The sequence below is a fragment of the Rhineura floridana genome, chromosome 1 (assembly GCF_030035675.1).
Source record: "Rhineura floridana isolate rRhiFlo1 chromosome 1, rRhiFlo1.hap2, whole genome shotgun sequence".
NCBI classification, from domain to species: domain Eukaryota; kingdom Metazoa; phylum Chordata; class Lepidosauria; order Squamata; family Rhineuridae; genus Rhineura; species Rhineura floridana.
The window spans coordinates 63,457,351-63,475,043 of NC_084480.1; the positions used below are offsets into that span (position 1 = coordinate 63,457,351).

A 17,693-nucleotide genomic window follows, 5' to 3' on the forward strand; every position below is an offset into this window, starting at 1 on the left:
AAAGCAAGTCTTGTTTGATATCCTGAATTTAATGACCTGCTGATCCTATGCTATGTTGCCCTTTTTTACTGTTTCATCCTGGAATAATCAAAATAATAACGTAATTTGCTTTCATTCTACAGTACAACACAGATACATTTATTTGTTTATTGCCAATGTAAATATAAGAACATAAGAAGAGCCTGCTGGATCAGGCCAGTGGCCCATCTAGTCCAGCATCCTGTTCTCACAGTGGCCAACCAGATGCCTGGGGGAAGCCCGCAAGCAGGACCCGAGTGCAAGAACACTCTCCCCTCCTGAGGCGTACGGCAACTGGTTTTCAGAAGCATGCTGCCTCTGACTAGGGTGGCACAGCACAGCCATCATGGCTAGTAGCCATTGATAGCCCTGTCCTCCATGAGTTTGTCTAATCTTCTTTTAAAGCCATCCAAGCTGGTGGCCATTACTGCATCTTGTGGGAGCAAATTCCATAGTTTAACTATGCGCTGAGTAAAGAAGTACTTCCTTTTGTCTGTCCTGAATCTTCCAACATTCAGCTTCTTTATTATTTATTTATTTATTTAAAATATTTATACCCCGCCCTTTTTCCGAGGAACTCAGGGCGGCTTACATTAAAACAGCAATAATTAATAAACATGATATTCAGTTTAAGCAATTTAAAATGGAATTAAATAAACATAGGTTAAAACTAACTACATTGGTTAAAAGCCCGTCTAAATAGAACAGTCTTCACCTGTGCACGAAAATTCGATAATGAGGAAGCCAACTGGACCTCAATAGGGAGAGAGTTCCACAGTCTAGGGGCGGCCACCGAAAAAGCCCTATTCTGTGTCTTTGCAAGATGAACTTGCAGGAAGGAAGGGGTAATAAGTAGAGTCTCGCTGGAGGATCTTAAAGTCCGAGCAGGTTCATAGAGGGAGAGGCGGTCTGACAGATAGCCTGGACCTAAGCCGTATAAGGCTTTATAGGTCAAAACCAGCACCTTGAATTGTGCCTGGAAACAAATGGGCAACAATTCTTCGAATGTCCACGAGTTCTAGTATTATGAGAGAGGGAGAAGAACTTTTCTCTATCCACTTTCTCAATGCCATGCATAATTTTATACACTTCTATCATGTCTCCTCTGACCCGCCTTTTCTCTAAACTAAAAAGCCCCAAATGCTGCAACCTTTCCTCGTAAGGGAGTCGCTCCATCCCCTTGATCATTCTGGTTGCCCTCTTCTGAACCTTTTCCAACTCTATAATATCCTTTTTGAGATGAGGCGACCAGAACTGACAGCCTGCAGGTACCGTTAGTTATTATTCAATCTTGGCTCTTTCTCTTTTTACCTTTAATTGGGTTTCTGTCTCTTTCATGTCCCTCTTCTCAAGAAGTTTGTACAAAGGAATTAGCTCATTCAATCCTTGAAACACAGGAGTAATTTCAGATTCATGTTTTAGGTATAATGTTAAATCAAGAGCTTTGGTAATTGGCAGCTTTTCAGCACTGTAGGAAATAGAAATTGTCTGTGTTAGCATATAAAAATGGTTGTTAAAGTGGTTGAACCGTTATAGTGAATTGAGTTTTTCAGTTAATACACATTAATAACAAATGCCAACATTTCCCTTTTTAACAGCTAACCTTAAACATGCCTGCATTTTTCAACCCAACAATGGTAACTCTTTGTGTCAATGTATTTGTCTTCATTGATGTTGAACTCCTGCAGTTGTCAGTGTTGTGTCCTAAACAGCAATATGATAATACATTGGGGCAGATTTCAGCAGTTAGACTACTCACTATTAGTCTCACTGGAGCAGCCCTGTGCCTCTCTGCCTTGCTGTTGGCCTTCATCATACATCCTGCTCTATTCTCTAGTTGCAGTTCTAGCTTGATTTACACTTTTTTACTATGTTTTATGGCCTTCTTGGATTAAGCCAGTTTTGCAATCCTGCTCACAGATCATCATAACACTACTGGTCTGCATGGTTTCTGGCTTGGCTGTATTAAGGTCAGTTGCCCTCTTAACCAACACTAGTTCCCTGCCTCTGCTACATATTTATTTAGTACATTTATATTCCACTTTTCTTCTATTATGAAACTCATAGAATCATAGAATAGTGGAGTTGGAAGGGGCAGCTCAAGTCGGTACACATGGAGTTCCCAGGCAGTCTTCCATCCAGGCACTGACTAGACTCACACCTGCTTAGCTTAGCAAATTGGCTGCATCATATATTTTCAGCCCATGTCCTGGGACCTCAACCACTGCCAGCAGCAAGAACAGGGAACAAGCCTGCTTTGCTGGAGAAGCATCTGCCCTGCTGCTGTTTATTACCATGTGCTGACTCAGATGTATATTAGCTGATACAACATGTTTGCTCATGTTAATACTGTTACAAAATGTACATTTCTATAATATACTCCCCAGTGTGGATCTAGGCAAAGTGTCACAGCAACAGATGTAGATATTGGTTCTACTCTGAAGAAATATGTGTAGCTACACACCAGGGCATGAAATCATCCTACAAACCCCTTGTAACGGCTGTCTCAAATATAATGAGACCAGTTTCTAGGGAAAAGTCCTCTGTCCAACAAAGCTCTAAGACATATGTGTGCTCAGTTGTTAACGCTAGCAAAAAGTGTAGTGATATCTGCAAAGGACTGGTTTAAGGCAACCTTAATATAAGTGTCAATGGGCAACAGCTAGCAGAGCTGGTATCTTTTACTGGAATACGAAGCAGTATTTAATTCTGAGATCTCTAACCTTGTCCTATTCTGTGTCTATTAGTAGGAGTTGTAGTAGTAAAACCCTCCCTCTATTTATCAGGAATAACCTGAGTAATACATCACTGGGGCACCTGTTTTTGCAAATGATACAGGAATCTATCCCTCAGTTAGTTAAATTATGAAGTAATGTTATTTGCCTGTTTGTTCTGTTGTACAGAACAAAAGTGCCACTTGGCTTACCTCACCAGCTGGAATACACTGTTGATGAGACTTGCTCTATCACTGCTGCTAATTGCTTTATGGTTTTCTTTTAAAAGACGAATCAGAGCATCCCATCCGTCATCTCCATAGTGCACAATATAATAACCAGTCATTCCCACATTAAATTTTATCCACTCCACTTCTTCAGAGAGGGTGATGTAATCTAAAGACAAAATATCTCTGTATTTTTTTCTGGCCAACAGTACTTGATTAAGTTAATTTACATTCATTAATCACAGATCAAAATAATTGATGCTATAGTTAATATTGCTTAAAAATCTTCAAAGCCTCCTACACAGTTGCTTTGTGGATAAGAACTTTTATTTGTTTTATAGTGTATGAAAAAAATGATACCATAGCTCTGAACATCTGTATCTTCCTATTTATTAACATCTTCCGTAATAAAATTGTTTTAAGTTTGAAAACATTACTGCACATCCTAACACTTCATTTAGGTCAGACATACCTGTTTTGGTTGTCAGCAAAAACCTTTGAACATCATCGCATTTACTTGTAATGTACGTTAATGGAATGTGCCACAAATTCCTAGAGTAAAATGAAAACTGATTTTAGAAACATATCAGATGCTTACTTTCAACAGGAAGGCTAAAACACATCACAGGTGACCAGTGAGCTGCAAGACTAGGGCTGCAATCCAGTACATACCTACCTGGGAGTAAGTCCCATTGAACCCAATGAAGCTTACTTCTGAGTAGACATGTATTGGATTACAGCCTAAGTGAGATAAGAAGAGGGTTTTTTGTGAAGTTCTGTGGAAGCAAGGTCTGCTTCATGCACTTGGAAACAAACCTGTGTTTCAAAAGGTAGTTGATGCTTTCTGCAAACACTAACATTTAATTCAACCTTAACGACAGGATGCTCAAAAAAGAGTTAAGGTACACATTTAATACACATAAGCTCTTTGCTGTGTGCATGTATCTTTTACATCAGTTTATGTATCTTTAAAAAAAGCATTTGTCTCCATATTATGTTTTACCATCTGTGCCATATATCCCCTCAAAGAAATGTGAGGAGTGAAATGTAATTCCTCGTAGGACAGAATTAAGTGTATGTGTTTGTTGTCTAAACTGGTCACCAGTTTAGAGGTTGTGATCTCTCTCCTATTGCTATTAAAAAGTGAATTACTAAAGAAAACTAATATGCACTCTACTGATTCTGTGCATTATTTAAAGCAGTATTCTTTTAACTAAACTAGTTAAGAAATTATGGTGAAATCCACATTATTGTAATTAAGTGTTAGATGGCAATGGATTCTGTCCAGAATGTAATAAAACCTGAACTTCACTTGCTCCTTTGCCATTACCCTGTGGGTGAAGAACTAGAGGCCTTCATGTAGTGCTCTTGCTGTAGATGGACATTCTTCCCTTTTATTGTCACAGTTACCACTGGGAATCCTTTTTGCAGCGTCCAAGTGTTCATCATTGTCTTCACATCATGAAACTTACTTCTGGTCCAGTGCTATATATCGAGGACAAAAACATGAAAGGATATGCTAGAATAGATATAAGAACTGATTGATAGTAGGAAAGAGCTAAAAATTACACATTTGTCGTATTTGTAGGACTTCCCATTGTTAATAACAGTGTGGCCTTAAACACGAGATAACCTTTTCAACAATATGGCAATGAACATTAAAGGATAAAAGTCCTGTGACATTAAAATAATGGCAAAACCCAGCTCCTAATTCCTCATTTTTCTTTCTAGCTAACCACACAAATAATAAAGCTAGAGAAAACGTATTTCTACTGAAGTACATTTCTACAATATTTTGAATTATGGCATGGTTCAGATATAATTCACTAATAGGCAAAAAACCTTGCAGTTTAAGAACATACCTATAGCCCACAGATATTTCTATCAAACTTTTAAAAGCAGGGAAACTGGGCAGCTATAGTGAATGCACCAGGGGAGCATGAGACCTGACCTCTCTGAGATATTGTACTGCCCCATATATTGGTCAAAATGCAAACACAATTTGGGTTGGTCTTTCACAGTCCAATCCACTTCCTGTGTAGCTTGGAAGAATTTGGTAACGTGCCTCTGAGCATATGGTGACTGGCAGCAATACCTGCCATCTCCAAAGATGGAGAATTACATTTTTGTATGTTTGTTGGTGTTCTTCTTACTTTGTTTCTTTTCTGTGTTACTATTGTTTCTACAGAGAATCTAATCTAGAATATTTTATTTCCCTCATTATTCATCCTAGAAACCGATGTCAAATTTATTTTTATTAATTTCAAAGCTTTTTTATTGGTGAATGTCACATGATGGTGAAGACAGCCTTTTGTGTTTCAAATTTGAGGTTATGTTCTATTGCTATTTTAGGTGCATTAACAGTTGAATCTGAAACTGCAGTTTGATGTAAAATCAGATTGATTACAATATGTTGCTACTTAAGCAATGACTCTAGCTGTTGGAAAAAAACAAACTTAGCCTGCCCAAGATGCATGTTTTCAGCTTGCTATGTTTAAACCACTTCATTTAAGGCAAGGTGGGCACGGTCAATTAAAAACATAGAGCACACCTAGCATTTTGCTAGAATATATTTCACCTCCCTCTGTTTTATCTTGTGCAAACTGAGACACTCCTGATGTCCACTGGAGACTATTCTGCAGAATAGTCAGTGCCATTTTCCACAATTATTTTTGGAGTTTTTTTAGTGTAAGTTTTGCAAAGTGTTGCCGTACTTCAAATATTCACAGAAATAGAAACAAAAGAAAATGATTTCCTATAGGAAACTTCACTAAAATTGCAAAGTAAATCAGACTGTCTTATGTTGCTTCTTCCTGTGCTAAAACAAGATCAGCACAGCAAATGTCTGTCTGTTATTTGGGCTGATTGCAGGTGTTGCCACCACTCACCATAGGCTCAGAGGCACATGTCAAGCTACACAGGAAGTGGATTGGACTGTGAAAGACCAACCCAAATTGTGTTTGTATTTTGACCAATATATGGGGCAGTACAATATCTCAGAGAAGAGGTCAGGTCTCATGCTCCCCTGGTGCATTCACCATAGCTGCCCAGTTTCCCTGCTTTTAAAAGTTTGATAGAAATATCTGTGGGCTATAGGTACGTTCTTAAACAGCAAGGTTTTTTTGCCTATTAATGAATTTTTCTGTTTTTTAATCTGAAAGGTAAGAAATGGGAACTTGTGCAAGTTAGCTGAGAATGGATTGATCGTTTGCATGTTGACTGAGTTCAGAGGGATTTACTCCTGTGCAATTATGCTTAGGATAGGTAAAACTCACTGGGGGGGGGAGGAGGAAGAAAGAAGAGAGGAGGGAAGGAGGAAGGGAGAGGAAAGGCAGGTCTGATCATTTGCATGCTTATTGAGTTCAATGGGATTTACTTCTATGCAATCATGGTTAGGATAGGTAAAACTGACCATGGGGGTGGAGGAGGGGGAGAGGAGAGGAGAAAGGGAGTGGAGAGGGGAGCAGAAGGAGGGGGAGGGGGAAGGAGAGGATTGGAGGGAGAGGAGCAAAGGAAAGGAGAGGGCAGGGCAGCTATGATCATATGCATGCTTATTTTCAGTGGTATTTACTCCCGTGCAATCATGCTTAAGATAGGTAAAACTGACCATGGGGGGAGGGGGAGGGGAGATTGGATATGTGGGCACTGGGCAGAGGGGAAGCCCCTTTCCTTTACAAAAGGAAAACACTGTGAACAGTATCATTGCTTTTCAGCGTTTCCCCACCTTTTTATTCTAGAGCAGGCACATGTAGCTCCCACCCAAATTCAAACCAATGCTGTCCCTGGCCACATCCACACCAGACTGTTATTTCACTTCAGGCAGTCATGGCTTCTCCCAAAGAATCCTGGGAAGTGTAGTTAGTGAAGGGTGCTGAGAGTTGCTAGGAAAAGCCCTGTTCCCCTCACAGAGCTTCAGTCAGAGTGGCTGACTGTTAAACCACTCCGGCCACTGGAGCTCTGTCAGTGGAATAGGAGTCTCCTCTCAACACCCTTCAGAAACTACACTTCCCAGGATTCTCTGGGGGAAGCCATTACAGTCTCAAGTTAAATCAAAGTCGTGTGTGTGTGGCCCCGATTAGGCAAGTGTAGCAGCTGTGAGTCTGGCTCTTGGAACACTAACAGTTGGTTCTTACTGAGCATGCCTGACATTATCATTGAGTTCAAGCCAAAATTTCTTAAATTAATTAAAAATCAGCCAGGGATTTTTTTAAACTTTTAAACTGTAGAAGATGAAGGTCAGAGTATGGGGCAAGGTCAGTAATAGGATTACAGGTACTCTGTGAACATGGGTAATTTTTAATGAATTTAAACAGATTATGAAAACTCTCAGAGAAAAAAGTCCAAAAGGCACCTGGGTTTTTTCTTTCTCTTTTTAGACTCTGAACTCTCGATTCTCTCTAACTGTTTTGTGTATCACCATGAAAATTTACAGGGTAGTTAAGCAAGCGTTTCTGAGTCCAAGACTATAAGTTTTGTAAGGTTTTGTTTTGAAATGACCTTATGGGAAGCATCAGAATGTCATGGAGGGGTATCTTCAATTTAACATTGCAGAAGGCAAAAAATCCACGCTGGCTATAGTATACAGCCACTCTCATGGCTGTATAATAAGAAATCATAGCTTTCTGCTACATACAGGCATACCCCGCTTAATGTTGCCCCGCTTAACATTGCCTCGCTATAACGTACATGCTCCATTCGTCCCCATACTCCGCTTAACGTTCACACGCTTCGCAATAACGTATACTTTATTGGCATGACGCCGCTGCCATCTAGTGGTGATTGCGTGCAGTACAAGTGAAGACAATTGCTTCACTTAAAGGTTATTTTCGCTTAAAGTATACTCTCCAGTCCCATTGCATACGTTAAAGTGGGGTATGCCTGTATATGAGCTGCTGGCAGCCTTTCCTTTCATTCACCCCTGCAAGGTGATCAGAAACGTCTGATTTTCAACTAACCACTGTTCTCTGTGATGTCTGAAGTTGATGAGCTGTGATTTGTTTATACTATGGTTTTAAAACAAGCAAGGATTTCATACCAAAGTTCAGTCTTTCCTTGTTCTTCCTAATCACAGGTTAAATCAGCTGCAACTCATTGTTTTTGGATGTAACTGGGAATTATGGATTGTACAAAATAGTCAGCAAAAGCTTCCATCCCACATCATTGATCTAGATCATATTTAGTGTGCAATATTTAAATTATTTTCCTAACCAAATATTTTCATTCAAATACTTAGGGCGATTGGGACATAAAATTAATATAGGGTACTATTTTTACTAAGTCACCAAGATGCTTTTAAGAGACTCATAAATTTAATTATTAATAATGGTGCAGATCTCACACTTTGAGGGACACATTCCCTTGGTTGGGAGCTGCATGCCAGTGGTGGGAAGGGCTGGAAATACCCATATATCTCTCTCTCTCACCTCCTCCCCCCATTCTCTTTCTCCCCTTCCTCCTTCCCTCTCAAAATGGCACCAACATGAATGAGACCTTTTTTCTCAGACGAATAGCTGCACAGAAGAACCAATTTTGAGGAGTCATACTTTAACCCTTTTCTCCCCAGGAGCCATCCCGTCAAAATACTATCCCCCTGTATGGCAATTAGGCTTAGGGAAAAAAATTCATTCACACTAATGGGGCCTTTTTTGTAAGCCTTATTGCTGTACTGGTGGTGAGGCTGAGGAGAAGAGGCTGTGGGCTGGATTCAAAAGTGCTCTAGAATGACCCACAGTTCAGAGATTCCCCACTCCTGATTTACGTTACCAATTATTTTTCTAGAAATTTTTCTGATTCAAAACATTATCACTGGTCTGAACAGGGCTAATATAGGACTGGTGAGCAAAATGAAATTGCGTGTGTCTGAATATACAGTGGCTAGGATACCCTTCACCACCATTATGCTTTGCTTGCAGACTATAAAATGACTGAGGAGGAGGAGACAGTTAAACTCCAGTACAAGATGGCTGAGAGAAGGGATTCCAGCACACATGAAGTGCTGCTGCTTCCCTCTGCCACCCTTGTTCTGGCATGCTTTTGTCAACATGATTTCACAGCAGTGACAGATTCTGTTGCCGTTCTAGGACTGATGCTATGATTGTCTCTTAATATCGGAAGTGCTATGCACCCTTATTTATTAAAACAATAGCTTCTCTCTTTCTTTGGTAAGGTATTTATAAATTTCTAAACAGAAGTATGTAATGAAATACAAGCTCACAGAACTTGAGATTGTCTCCTTGCTTCTGTCACAAACCCCATCATTTTGCACTTTACTTTCATCAGCACCATCTGCAGGACAAATCTAACAAACAAACAAAACTTACATTACCTAAGGATTCACAAAATGAGCATACAATACTGCTTGAACAGCAATTCTCACTAGCAACATTTTAAAAATTATGGCATTGCTCACTAGGTATTTTGGTAGAAAATATGTAAGAAATACTTGCATCTGACAAGCTGTTCCACAGATCTTTGTTTTGTGTATTCTGATAGCTGAATCGTGACAAATATTTTACAAGGCCAACTCTAAATATTTCTGGGTTGAGATAATCCTGTAGCATATTTAGAATACAAGCTCCCTGAAAAAAGAAAAATGAAGCAATGCAGTCTACATTTACTTTTTAAATGTCTGATTATTCACATCTGGATCAAAAAGATGTTCATGTGCTCTGATTAGGGCATTCCTAAGCCTAATCTTTCCCAAAGTTGCTTTTCTTTTGTTTCTGGCTTTCATTTTAGATTTCTTTGTTCATGCAAATAAAACAAATGCTAGTGATCATATTCATTATCTCTCCAAAGGGGTAGTGGTGTTTTTTTAACCTTATACAGAACAAGATAAACATTATAATGAATTGCCCATAGGGACAATAAGGTCAAAATGCAGTTCACTATCCACAAAATATTTAAAAAATGGAGTCACTGTTAGCTTGAGTTCATGAAAATCACATTAGAACTAAGGAAAGCATATAAAAATACTATATTAGAGCAAAACTGAAATAATATTCTAATATTCAAACTAGCAGATACATAATTTTGAATATTACAGTTACGGAATCGGAATTCTGCATTAAATTTCATAAAAGAATGGATGATTTTGATGATCAATTTCAGCAGCAAAAAATTAACATTGGCTACAAATTTTTAATTTTCTTGCCAAAACATTTGTTTACAAAATTTATGGAATTTCTTTAAATATAAATACAAATAGCAATCTCAACTCTCTTAGTACTGCTCCTTGTGTAGCCATGCATAAGAGGCAGACATCAGCAGAACTACAAGAAATGGGGGGGGGGATGGGAGGAACCGCCAACAAACAGCCCCATGAAGACTGAGCATGTGCCTAGCTAGCTATAACACTGAACTAGAACAGTCTACACTTTAACTTTTTTTTGTAGGTCCCACTTGTTCTTGACGAGATAAATGTTTAGTAATTTTGCATGTGTGAAATTTGAGAGCTCTGTACAGATAAAAATATTTTATCATTAGCATTATAGGACAATGCATTCTTTAAATGCATTTTTTTTCAGATTTGAACGATAATATCCAGATTTCTTAAACTTAACTAAATTTTCATATTTACCTTATCATAGGAAACATCATCAAACATTTCTAGAATCTGAGCTGGATCTTCAACAGGAGTAGATATAGGATGTGAAGAATTTAAAGCATCTACCTCCATAGCATCAAAATACTTATTTAAAAAATAATCTTCCTGATAAAAGAAAAACAAACATAAAATACTCCTTTAAAAGGTTTTGAAGCTCACTTTTAATGACACATTAAAGCAGATACTATATTTACAGACATAGTCATACTCTTATTAACAGATTTAAACCCTGCCTTTCCACCATTTGGATCTTTAAGGCAGCTTAAAAATATGTTTGAACTGAATTGTTTTGAATGAAATGTCAATGGATACAGGCACTGTAAAGCACACCAAAACTCCCAGAGGACCAATACTCTATGGCACAAAACTCTGATGTTTGTCACAATATGTTACCTCAGCAGGGGCAGCTGGGTAGAGAATTCCATCCCCATGCACACCTCACCGAGCAATCAAAAGCACTGCAGATATCAATGCCCAGGATGGGTTTCAGGGATGCTCATGCCACACAGTCCATCCCACAGACAACTGGCTTGATGGAAATGGCCTCCTCCTTTGCCAGTACCAATTACAGTTCAATGTACTGAAAAGTAACCATCAGAATCAGCAATGATTCTGCTTAAAATGGGGCCACCCAAAAATAAGGTTTTAATTGCATCTATATATTTGGGGGGACACCCTAGATATAAAGAACTACATAAGTTGTGAATTAAAAGAAAATGACATTTCTTTTAAAAAAAACAAACCCAGAGAGACAAAGACCTGTGAGCTTACAAAATGTTCACAGTAGCTGAGCCTACAGAGAGAGAGAAAGAAGGGGTAAAGAGTATTAAAGAAGGGGTAAAGAGTATTAAAAAACCACAAGTGAGACAGATTGTGTGAGTCTACCAATCAGATCTACAACACTTGGCTCTAACTACACATTACCCTATGACTGAAGAGTAAGAACAGAAAAACAAGCCAGAAGAACTTGGACAACTAGGAGGCTACACTCGACCTCCCAGGAAGAACATCACAGCAAGGGAAAAACCAGTCTGACCCTACCCATCAGTCTGTGAGGTCTCAACCAGGGGAGTCCTCATCAGAGGAGTCTTCATCGAAGGAAAACCAGGACGGTCCAGTCTTGGAATCAAGGCTGGCTCAGGTTCCATCTGAGGATAAGGAGCCAGGGTCCTATGACAAGGCCCAGGACAGACTGTTGGCACCAGGTCTCTGACATTGAGGTTGAATGTGCCCCGAGCCCAAGGGGGTGGCATCGCTTCAAATGACAGATGAAGGTTCAGCCAGTCAGAGGAGTGTCCAAGTACAGGCCTGGTCTCCCTGGAGTAGAGGTCTAGCTGTAGGGGATTAATGGGAGTTAGCTGAGGTTTGGGGTGTGGTTCAGCAGCTCCAGCATAAACCCCCCAATGCTATACTGGAAGAGCTGCTGGAATAATGGCTGTGAGCACACTAGTTGCCTACAGTAAAATAGTTCCGTTGGCCACGCCTATAGGGGTAGCGGGTTGATCTGCCAATCAGTTGTGAAATCTGTTTGAAGCCAATTTTAAAACAAATGCTCAAGCTGATCCCACCAGGTTTTACAGTAAAAAGGCGTGGGGTTTGATTAGTGTTGCGTGCCCCCGTTTTAAGAAAGGAAAGGTGGAGATGTCCTGAAACCGGCAGAACAGTGAGCGTTTCTCTACCCAACATCTATGCACCAGCTCTGTAGCTGACCTGTCTGTGGATTGACTGTTGATGCCAGACCCAACCTTGGACTACTCTGGACCTGCTTCTTGCCTTGCTGCTGACCTGCGTTGCTTACAGACTGCTTGGCTCCTGATCCTGTACCACTCTGACCCTGCTTTGTGCCTGACCTCTTTGTTGTTGTGGTAGACTCTGGACTCTGACTTTAGACTGACCCTGGATATTGTCCCTCTGCTGTCCTCACTTGTGTTTCTGCTGGGAGGTCTCTTGCCTCTTTAGAAGCCTGCTGAGAACAGAACACAGACAGAGAAGGAACAGCTGCAGGAAGTTTGGTCCTCCCCGCCTGCCCCTGCAGGCAACTAGTTCTATGCTTGCTTTTGCCTTTGGTCCTCATTTTCTTTTATTTTGTGTCTATTAGTCCCTGTCCACAGGTTCATAGACTCTCTTATCTTTTAATAATAATAATAATAATAATAATTTATTACATTTTTATACCACCCCATAGCCGAAGCTCTCTGAGCGGTTTACAACACCACTTAATTTTTATACACCACTTATTAAAATTTACAAATTACAAAATTAAGGCATTTTGTAAGTGATAAATAATTATAAATCTATGGTTGACACAGAATGTTCATGTGTCAGTTGAAGGGGAAAAAGGAAAAATGGGATTGAAGTTGGATTGTTAGTTGGATGATTATGCCTTTATGCAGACTGTATGCATTTATGGATATAGCCTCTGCTATATCAAATACAATTTAAGAATAGAAGACACTTCTCCAGGAAAGATGGCATTACTGAGGAGAGCTGACCTACAGCGTCCTAGTAAAATTCTAAGTTATAAATCTCTGGAAATTGCCAGTGATGCATGCACTATAGACAAGGGCAGGGTAGAATTTCTTCTAAAAGCAAACTCACGATAGTTGAATGCTTACACCAGATCGGTACACAATAAGACCACACTCATCCATAATTTGATTGTGGATGAAGGTGTTGATTTGGTGTGCATTACCAAGACCTGGGTGGGTCAGCTGGGAGGAACTGATCTGACCCAGCTTTGCCCACCTGGATACTCGGTGCAACACCAGCACAGACTGCCGGAATGGGGTGGTGGTGGAGGAGTTGCTGTGGTCTACAGAACTTCCATCTCTGTCACAAGGAAACCACTCTGTCTTGGAGCTGGCTATGGGGCCTGAAACTGGTGTCGGGCCAATGAGACAGTAAACTAGGGTTACTGTTGGTGTACTGTCCACCCTGCGGCCCAGCAGCTTCTCTGATCGAGCTGACAGAGGCTCTCTCAGCTGTGGTACTGGAGGAGCCCAGCATAATAGTCCTGGATGATTTCAGTGTCCATGCTGAGGCCGCCTCTAGTATACTGGCTTGGGACTTCATGGCCTCCATGACAACCGTGGGGCTGTCTCAAGTTGTCACCAGCAGATGCATAGGGCAGGGCACACACTCAGCTTGGTTTTTGCTTCAGATGGAGGAAGGGATGGTCTGGAGATGGGGGGGTGGATGTCACCACATTGTCATAGTCAGATCACTTCCTGGTGAAGTTTAGATTTACAGCTCTGCTCCTCCCATGCAGGGGTGGTAGACAGATTAAGATCCACCCCTGGAGACTAATGGAATCCACTGGATTCCTGAATGCCCTGGGAAATGCCCTGGGAAATGCCCTCTCTGGCACTGTGGAGCCCAGTTTGCAGCTTGGCACACCAGTAAGCTAAGTGCAATGAAACAGGCTGGACGAATGATAGAGTGCAAATGGCGAAATACATGCTGTGAGGCTGATTGGGCACGAGTAAAACATCATAACCATGCCTACTGTGTGGCAGTGAGGGCAGTGAAGGAGGACTACATCTCTGCCACCATTGCATCCTCAAGTAGCAGTCCAGTGGAGCTTTTCTGTATTGTCAGGGTCTGTTGACATCAACTCCAGGAAATGGAGTTTTAGACCCTTAAGAGGCCCACTTTGAATTGTTTGCAAGGCACTTTAAGTGTAAAGTTGCCCGCCTCTGTAGCAATCTTGATGCCCCATCTGCATCTACTGTAGTCCCCAGTGAGGTGTGTCCAGGGCAAAATCTGCTACAACTTCTTGTGATTGGTTTCAGTTGATGTGGCCTGATGACGTGGACAAAGTGCTTGTGATGATGTGGCCAGCGACATGTTCTCTTGACTCTTGTCCTTCTTGGCTTATTAAAGCTTGCTGAGGGGGTTTGACTGAGTGAATCCAGGGTGTGGTCAATGCATCACTGTGGGAGGGAGTGGTTCCAGCTGCCCTGAAAGAGGTGATGATCCAACCCACTCCTAAAAAAGCCCACCGGTTTGTGACAACTATCGCCCAGTCGCAAATACCCCCTTTTTAGGGAAGGTGATAGAGAGGGTTGTGGTGCAGCAATGGTAAGTACTCTTAAATGAAACAGATTATTTTGACTCATTCCAGTTTGGGTTCAGGCCCAGTTATGGGACCGAATCGGCCTTGGTCACCCTGATGGATGATCTTTATTGGGAGAAGGACAGGGAGAGCGCGACCCTGTTATTTTTACTTGATCTCTCAGTGGCTTTTGATACCATTGACCATGATATCCTTCTAGGCCAACTTGGAGAGATAAGTATCAGAGGCACTGTTTTCCAGTGGTTCCAATCCTATCTCCAGGATTGTTTTCAGAGAACAGCATTGGGTGATTGTATTTCATCTCCCTGGAAGTTGTGCTGTGGGGTGCCGCAGGGTACCATCTTGTCCCCCATGCTGTTTAACACCTATATGAAGCCGTTGGGAACGGTCATCAGGAAATTTAGGTCGAGGTGTGAGCAGTACGCTGACAATACCCAGCTCTATTTCTCTGTAACATCTGAATTGGGAGAGGCCATGCAAGCCCCGGCCAGCTGCCTGGATTTGGTGGTGGGCTGGATGAGGTCCAACAAACTGAGCCTGTGGGTTGGTGGTTGCTGAGTTCAGATAATTGGTCCGTTGCCTTGTTTGAATGGGGTCATACTCTCTCAGATAGAGCAGGTTCGTAGTCTGGGGCTGCTCCTGAATCCATCTTGGTCGCCAGAGGCCCAGGTGACCTCAGTGGCTAGGAGTGCCTTTTACCAGCTTTGGCTGGTATAGCGTTACCACTGTTGTCCATGCCGTTGTAAACCTCCAGGCTGGATGACTGTAACGTGCTCTATGTAGGGCTGTCCTTCAGATTGGTCCAGAAGCTGCAGCTTGTGCAAAATGTGGCAGCAAGACTGCTTACTGAGGTAGCGTATCACCAACATGTCACCATGCTGCTGAAAGAATTGCACTGGCTACCTATTAGCTACCGGGCTAAGTTCAAGGTTCTGGTTTTGGTGTACAGTCTTATCAGGAGGTCCGTTATGCACAACATAGGAAGCGGACCTTTAGTGTAGTGGCATCTACCCTTTGGAAATCCCTTCTCTTAAATATTAGACAGGTGCCATCTCTGTTATCTTTTCAGTGCCTACTTTAGACCTTCCTTTTTCAACAAGCCTTTTAAGTAGACTTTATCCCAGTCTGCATCTGTGTTGGAATTGCTTTTCAATATGTTTTTAAAGGTGTTTTTTTTAATATATTTTTAAAGATGTTATGTTTTAATACTTTTTAAGCATGTTTTGTTGTAATATATTTTAAAGTCTGTTTTTATGATGTTTTAGAGTGTTTTTAGTGCTTTTGTTTGCTGCCCTGGGCTCTTACTGGGAGAAAAGGCAGGATATAAATCTAATAAATAAATAAATAATTGGATGTCTCTAACAAAACGTAGTGGCTTCTAAGTACAGTACATAGGTCTGTGAATTAAAAGAAGAATACATTTTGAGACCACCCAAACTACCTGAAAGAAACATATTAAGTTCCACAACTCTGATTTCCAGAGAGGTAACCATGGCAGTCTTGTGGCATTTTAGCAACTAACATTTATTATGACATAGGCTTTTCTGGGTTAGAGTTCACTTTATCAGATGTAGTACATGAAAGGTTGTCACACAGAGGAGGGCCGGGATCTCTTCTCGATCGTCCCAGAGTGCAGGACATGGAATAATGGGCTCAAGTTGCAGGAAGCCAGATTTCGACTGGACATCAGGAAAAACTTCCTAACTGTTAGAGCCATAGGACAATGGAACCAATTATCCAGAGAGGTAGTGGGCTCTCCGACACTGGAGGCATTCAAGAGGCAGCTGGACAGCCATCTGTCGGGAATGCTTTGATTTGGATTCCTGCATTGAGCAGGGGGTTGGACTTGATGGCCTTATAGGCCCCTTCCAACTCTACTATTCTATGATTCTATGAAGCGTTTTCCTAAATTGGCAGCTATATATAGAGAGAAACTGTAAGCAGTGAAGACAGAGGAACGTGAAATGCAAAAAAATGGCTGTGACAATTATGTTGAAGCAATTAGTGATGTATTATTTGTAAAACAATTACTGTACATTCATACAGCAGTGCTGATAACAGCACAAACTTGTTGACATTTGCTAACCTGTTTAGTGAGATAATTACCTGTTGTCTTGATTCAGGGCACAGGTGATAGAAACTGAAGTGCTACCCCATCAACAACTTCATTTATAACACCTGACACCTAAAACAAGTTAAGAGGTATTTTTCTCTAATTAGTTTGCCCTGAAAGGGAAGTGTCCTTTATCCCTTCCCCAGTCCTGAAACTCATTGCTACTCCAGCTCTGGGGTCTTAATGGCAGCACAAAGCTCCTGGTCTAGGCTGTCTGAAGTTATGAACAAGAGCATTATTTTTAGAAGAACCCACATACTATTGCAGGTCCCATTTGTTACTAATCATGATAAATCTATGATCTCCAGCTAGTATAATTAATCTGTTTTAAGAACTGGTTTAATATTATTAAATGAAGAAAATTAATACTCACAACTTTCAGTTCTGGGTGGGTAACACTTACTGACAGAAATTCCATAAACTTTGCAAATCCTTCATTGAGCCAAAGATCATTCCACCATTCCATGGTGACCAGATTTCCAAACCACTGCAAGAAATAACATATTTTATCAGGGGTTGAGACAAATTTTAAGTTTTAATTTAATCCTCTGCTGCCTTCACTTCCCAATGCTAACAATCAACATGAAAATTCCCACATTGCACCAAGTGAAGGGAGAATGAATTGTTATGGTGATGGCACTGTTTCCTGGCCCATTCAAACACAGTCCTGTGCAGGGAACAATCAGTAAGAGACATATTCTCCTTTCTAATAACAGCTACTGCTTCTCTAGGAAGTTGGCCTAATACCTGTTGCTGGGCCAACACAAAAACCTACACCAAAGATATAGGCAGAGCTTGGAAAAGTTACTTTTTTGAACTACAACTCCCATCAGCCCCAGCCAGCATGGCCACTGGATTGGGCTGATGGAAGTTGTAGTTCAAAAAAGTAACTTTTCCAAGCTCTGGTGATATCATTAGCTACTGCCAGCACTAGAGATCT

At 40.9% G+C, this 17,693-nt stretch overlaps 1 protein-coding gene across 4 annotated transcripts in view; it reads right to left on the reverse strand.

The window, feature by feature from the left end:
• ERAP1 (endoplasmic reticulum aminopeptidase 1) overlaps positions 1-17,693 on the reverse strand; it is a 60,903-nt gene that overhangs the window by 13,283 nt on the left and 29,927 nt on the right. For all 4 annotated transcript variants that reach the window (XM_061622771.1, XM_061622788.1, XM_061622764.1 and 1 more), the window contains 8 exons: positions 17,127-17,240; positions 10,539-10,670; positions 9,406-9,537; positions 9,174-9,257; positions 4,290-4,444; positions 3,432-3,511; positions 2,945-3,128; positions 1,330-1,486 (listed from right to left, as the gene is read on the reverse strand). In XM_061622771.1, the coding sequence (XP_061478755.1) occupies positions 1,330-1,486; positions 2,945-3,128; positions 3,432-3,511; positions 4,290-4,444; positions 9,174-9,257; positions 9,406-9,537; positions 10,539-10,670; positions 17,127-17,240 (1,038 nt within the window). The remainder of the gene's footprint in view (positions 1-1,329; positions 1,487-2,944; positions 3,129-3,431; positions 3,512-4,289; positions 4,445-9,173; positions 9,258-9,405; positions 9,538-10,538; positions 10,671-17,126; positions 17,241-17,693) is intronic.